The sequence below is a fragment of the Carettochelys insculpta genome, chromosome 1 (genome assembly GCF_033958435.1).
Source record: "Carettochelys insculpta isolate YL-2023 chromosome 1, ASM3395843v1, whole genome shotgun sequence".
Lineage (NCBI taxonomy): Eukaryota > Metazoa > Chordata > Testudines > Carettochelyidae > Carettochelys > Carettochelys insculpta.
This window is the reverse complement of record NC_134137.1, coordinates 376,712,637-376,718,636: the sequence shown is the minus strand read 5'-3', so window position 1 is coordinate 376,718,636 and position 6,000 is coordinate 376,712,637. Positions and strand designations below refer to the sequence as shown.

The following is a 6,000-nucleotide window of genomic DNA, read 5'->3' as shown; positions in this document are numbered from 1 at the left end:
CTTGTGTAGTGTGACTATGAGGCATATTGACAGCTTAATAATACCCAGTTTGTGAGAAGATATTGCTATATTATACCTTGCAAAACCTGTGTGAGGAGGTATGGGTAAAATTGTATTTTTACAGAAGACTTAGAGATGCACTAAATATTCACAAACCCAGGGGTTCAAAAAAACTGGGCAGCATCTGATTGAGGGACCAAATAAAATGGGAGTAAAAAAGTTTGGCAGAACGGAAATTTACAAAAATGGGAATCTCCTTGATATATCCTCCTTTTGAAGCTAAGTCTCAGAGTAGCTAAGAGACTTACCAAAGGGCAGAGTCAGTGACATCTTTGGATATAGAACCCAGGAATCTCAACTGCTAGGTTACCTCACTTTTGCAGTGTAATCAAGGGTCTCAGCTGCTGTCTAGCTAAACTCCCCCCACTGTCAGCTAAGCAGAATATAAACCAGGGTGGAAGCCACACCTGCATGAAGGTGAAATCCAGGCCAGCAGGCTGTCACTGTGCAGACAGGAGGTGGATGAGTTAACATCTTTTATGGGGCCACCTTGCCAATGTCTGAGGACCACTGGAGGAGTCAGATTTGACATACAGCTCTGCCCCAGGCTAGGGACATCTGGGTTTCGTCCTACAACTGTAGGCAGGGGAGCCAAGGGCTTTGACACCCAGAAGGCAGGGGAAGCACTCAACCCTATTAGAAAAAGCATGAAGGGCTAACCCTCAAACCAGCAGCCTACATGGTTTACAACGTGCTGCTTCCACTGTCTGGACCACACACCGTTTACACCTGCAGCCACCCTACACCGGCGGGGAAGGGGTGCGGACTACTACTCCCAGCAGTGAGCGGGAGCGACGCGTTCGACGCGCTGGCGTCACCCGCCGCCCCGCCAATGGGGGCGGGCCTGGGCAGTGAGGTCACTGAGGGTGACGTCAGGGGTCCAGAGAGAGGCTCTCCGGCAGAGGCGAGCGGAGCGGGGCTCGGGGCTGAGGGGAGCGCGAGTCGGAGCGGGGGGAGGCAGGAGCGGCCAGGCCCTGCCGGGCGCAGCAGCAGGAGGGAGCTCGACAGCGGGTCGTGCCCGGCGCCCCCGCCCCCCGGGGAGCCGCCCCCGCCGGCTTCCCCCCCCCCCCGCCCGGAGGAGCCGGGGCTCTGACAGCCCGAGAGGAGGAGCCGGGCAGCCGGGGGCACCATGTCCTCCCCCAGCCCGGGCAAGAGGCGGATGGACACCGACGTGGTCAAGCTGTATCCTTCCCACGCGGGGCAGAGCCCGTGTCCCTCTGTGGGGGTGAAGGGAGACCCGCCCCCACCCCCACCCCCCCGGGGGGGAGAAGAGAGCGACAGACCCTCCCCCAATCTGTTGTGTTGTGGGGGGAGACCCTCCCCCATTCTATTGTGGGGGGGGGAGGGGAGAAGGGAGATCCTCCCCCATTCTATTGTGGGGGGGGAGGGGAGAAGGGAGACCCTCCCCCATTCTATTGTGCGGTGGGGGAGGGGAGAAGGGAGACCCTCCCCCATTCTATTGTGGGGGGGGAGGGGAGAAGGGAGACCCTTCCCCATTCTGTTGTGGGGTGAGGGGAGAGGAGATGGGATCCTCCTTTGTGAGGTATGTGGGAGAAGAGAGGGGGTTGTCCCCCATGCCCCCTGTCTGTGGTGGTGGGGAGACCCTGGATGGAAGAGGGGGGAGAAAGGCCTCCTCCATTTGACAGTGTGGGGAGGAGAGTCCCCTGTCAGGAAATATCCCCGGGGGAAGGAACTCTCAGCTCAGAGAACGGTGGCACCCCCTCCATCCCCTTGCGGGAGTATACAGCTGTCAGGGCCTGTCCTGATCTCCTGTGCTGGAGGAGAGATGGCCCCTGTGAAACCAGCTCTGTCAGTAGAGACAGTGACTCTTCCTTGGACCAGCCCCAGGTCTTGGGGGTGAGGGCTGCCCCCTGCAACCACCTCCCCAACAGCAGCCCTTCCCAGTGTGCTGAATAGAGGCCTCCTAGAAAAGCAGACCCCTCTACCTCTCAGTGCTGGGGACTCCAGCTCTCTAATACCAGATCTCTCTCCTAGTCTAAGGATTGGAGACCCTTTTAAACCACAGAGACTCAACTTGCTGGATAAGAGGCTACCCAGCCACCTGTCCTGGTGGGAGATTAGTACCTTGAAGGAGTTGGGGTATGGGGCAGTTCCTTCAGTTCAATCTAGGGCATTTCCTTTTCCTACCACTGGTATTGTGACTCCCTCCCAGGGTAAGGGAGACACTCCCCCCTCCCATATTATGACAGTGGGTGGTTAGCTTTGGAAGGGGTAGTTCTAAGGAATATTCCCTCCCCCTTCCAGATGTCACCCCCACATCTGACACATCTTTCCTTCAGCCTCTTTCTCTGGAATGTAGTTCAGCAGCTGGGGATGGTGGGGAGCTGGGGTGGCGGGGTGTGTGCTGAGAGAATGGGGTGGTCTTGTCTTATAGCCAGAGCCCAGAGAAAGCCTTTTGTAATGTTTATGGTTATTTACTCCATGGGCTCAGCCTGCAGTTCCCAAAGCTTCTGATGCCAGCCTAGAGATTTCTGGTGTGGGTTTTTCTTTTTTTTTTTTTTTTTGAAGGTCGGGGGTACCTAGTTTGCAATCATTTAAAAATAAGGTGCTAAGGAGTGAGAAGAAAGGGTTTCAGTGCAATTTGAAAATCTCTCCTCCTTCCCTTCTTGCTAGAGGTTTTGTTTATGTAACATTCCAGTTTCGGGTAGGTTCCCCCCCCCCAGTGCTTCTATTTTTATTTTTCTCAGTATTTTTATTCTTACCCCTAATAGGATGGTGAAACCCTCTTTAGCTGTCTGGAGTGTGGGTGGCTATTGAAATAACGCTGGGAATTCGATTATAGAATTGTTTTATTAATAGTTTTGTTTGTGTGGTCGTGGTGAGGAGAATAGACATAACCGACTACAATGCTTTCAGAGATATTTACTACCCCCCCAGGAGAATTTGGGTGTGAGGAATCTGTGTATTTTGATTGTGGTATGAAGGCTGGGGGTTATAAACAGATATAGAGGTTTCTAGAGGTAGAGAGAAACTTATTTGAATTTTGTATTTTGAAAGAAGGGGTGAAATCAACAATACTAATGTTTATGGTGTGAGGACAGTTTACCCAAAGAAAACTCATTAATGTTCTCTGTATGGTTTTTATACAGAGCTGCGCTTTATTTTAATATTGTTTACAGCAAATAGGAAATGACTACTGATCATGGTAGAATCTGAGCTATTTTTATTCTGGAGTTTAGAATTACAACATGTCATACCCTCCCAAATGCAAATTTCAGTTGATAGTTAATTTCAGCAGGAGGAGGGTTTAGAACCCCAGCTGTTTAGTGGAAATAATCCTCATTGTGTATAATTTTTAAGAGGACTGTGCTGGAGTGGGGGATGAGTCCCTTTATGACCTGATGCATTTTCTCCCCCCACTTTCTCTTTCCCCTGCTTGGTAGCTGACATCTAGAATGACTACGTTTTAGAAGACAAAGAGCAGGGGGAGTTTCATATATTTATGGCTTGGTTGTAGATGAAGAGAAGCAAATATATTAACTTTCCTCCCAATCCCAGTTAATTTCTGATTGCCTGCTTTCTTTTCTCCAACAAAAGAATCCAGAGAGCCTTTTAAAATTGCAGATCTTATTATTGTTACCCCCCCAAAGTTCTTGATATTTGAGACAGAGGGGTAGATCAGTTTTTCTTGTGGCAAAGTTAGGAAGTTGTGTGTCAAATGACTTTCTTCTCTACCTTCCTCCTTTCCCAGTCTTTTTTGTTTGTTTGGCTTTTCCTCATAGCTCTAGGATGAACTGAGAGTATAGGCCCAAATTACTGAGCAACTTAATTTTTCTATGTTACCCTATCTGTAAACCAACCTGCACATTTTCTGAAATAAGTGTGTGCTTGAGGGGTGTGGGCTGGGTGGGGATTGAAGCTGGACGTGATGGTGAGTAAACGAGAGAGAAATGGACTGAAGGAATGTACTTAAATATTGTTCTTTCTGATGGCTTGGATTTTTTTTCTGCCATTTTCATTACAATCTCCTGTTTCAGCCTCTGCGTAATGTCTCTAGTATATATAATCACCGCACAGATTTACAGACTGCCAAGAGCTACCTTGTCTAGGAGTGGGGAAGGAGCAAGAGAGCAAGTTACAAGTCTGCTGCCTTTTACTGCTCTGACAGGTTTAAGAGAGGAGTGGAGTCCTTTATTATTCCTATTTTCAATCCCCAACATGTCCATGTCCTTTTGTACATGTTTCTTTGTGACTAGGGAATGGAAGAAGTTGTTTGGTTTCTTCCCTCTCTGTCAAGTGTGGGGTGGGGGGGAGGAGTAATTTTTTAACTGATGTTTAATAATCAGCTGGATGGTTATATTCTGATCTTGAGTCATTCCTTGTATTGCTTCTGATCCCGTTTCTAAATGCTGGGAAGAGGCTGGAAGCAGGGATTTGTATTGCATTTCTACCCTGTTGTATTGATTATCTCCTTCCCCACTGCCCAAATACCAGACCCAGTGGAGTTGTTCTGTTGCGCGCAATGTGGTGCACAAGATAAAATCCTGTTCCCCCACTGGGAATGGCTTTCAAATAAGTTTTATACCCAGACTATAGGGAGTTATTTAGATTACCTGAGATCTGATACTGGTAAAATTGTATGATCATCCTAGGAATGTGCACAAGTTTCTCCCTTCCAACCCATATTTCCCCAGGTAGAGGTGGGAGCTCATGCAGTTCGCTATGCTCTCCAGGCTTGTGGGACTTGCTCCCTCCCCTGTTGCATGGCAGTTGCAACCCCCTCTCATTGTGGATGAGCCAGAGCCCCCTGTGAAATGACGAGCTTCTTGTTTTGGAAAAGTGTTTGCAGGCAAAAGGCCTCAGGCAGAGCTTGCAACTCAGCGGATTGGTTGTTCTGTTACTACCCGGAAACTGAGGTCTGGGCGGAGCAACACGAACAGCTGATGAAGTGTGTGACAAGAGTGTGTTTATATACAGGAGAGTGGGGGCTGGGGAAAGAGGAGGAGGCCTAGGGGAAGCCTTTGAAAACAAGCACAGGTCAATCTTTTTGGTGGAATGGAGTTTTTTGGGGTGCGTGGGAAATTTCTTTCATAGGCAAATGGAAAAAGCAGGATTGGGTATCCCTGAAATGTTAACCTGCATGATTTTTGGAGCCCTGCAATTACAAGTCTTGGTGGCTCCTGATAGGATTACAATAATTTTAAGGTCGGACATTTATTCTGCACCAGAACGGCAGTGTACATATGAATGTTGTGCATTTGCAGACTCTTTGAATTCAGTTTTTCAGAATTTTACTTTATTTCCCTTTTATGTGTAGAGTCTTATGACTTTCCCACATAGTCTGAACTTTTAACTTACCAGAGCTGAAGTTAGAAAAGAATTTCACTGCATTGCATTGCATGAAAGGAATTATAAATACAGCCAAATTTAGTTTGTTGAATCTCCATTTTTGACCACTTAGGGACAAATGGCTGCTGCTGCAGAAAAATATTTAAACTTCAAAGCTTTATGGTGAACAGATATCATATTACACGAGTTGATAGAGGGATGCTTTTATTAGAATGAGAATTTTTGATAACTTCAAAAGGATCTGGAGCTAAAAATGAAGAATTAATCGTAAATGTTTCTTTGTTTACCTGTGAATTAATCCTAAATGTTTCTTTGTTTACATGTGTATTAATGGATGTTTTGTAATGACAAAAGACAGTAATTTGGGATACATCAGTTGTGTTAGAGTAGTTGTCAGATGATAGAAAACAGCTTATGTTCAGGATTAATTTAATTTTAAACTAAACTTCTTTACCAGGTAGAATGTAAATCCTGAAAACATTATTGGAAAGTTGTTATACATTTGGTCTCCATTATAATTGAATTTGATGAGATGGGAGAATTGATGATTACTTTTTCAAACAGATGAAGATTTGATAACAAAATGCTAAAAATTAGTGTTTGAGTGTGTGGGATTATTTTGGCAGTAGC

General features: G+C 46.9%; 1 protein-coding gene across 1 annotated transcript in view; it reads left to right on the top strand.

Annotated features, from left to right (window-relative positions):
• Positions 1-966: 966 nt before the first annotated feature.
• The window catches only part of UBE2H (ubiquitin conjugating enzyme E2 H), an 84,437-nt gene continuing 79,403 nt past the window's right edge, over positions 967-6,000 (top strand). The window contains exon 1 of the mRNA XM_074975983.1: positions 967-1,242. Coding sequence (XP_074832084.1) covers positions 1,190-1,242 — 53 coding nt within the window. The 5' untranslated portion in view covers positions 967-1,189. The remainder of the gene's footprint in view (positions 1,243-6,000) is intronic.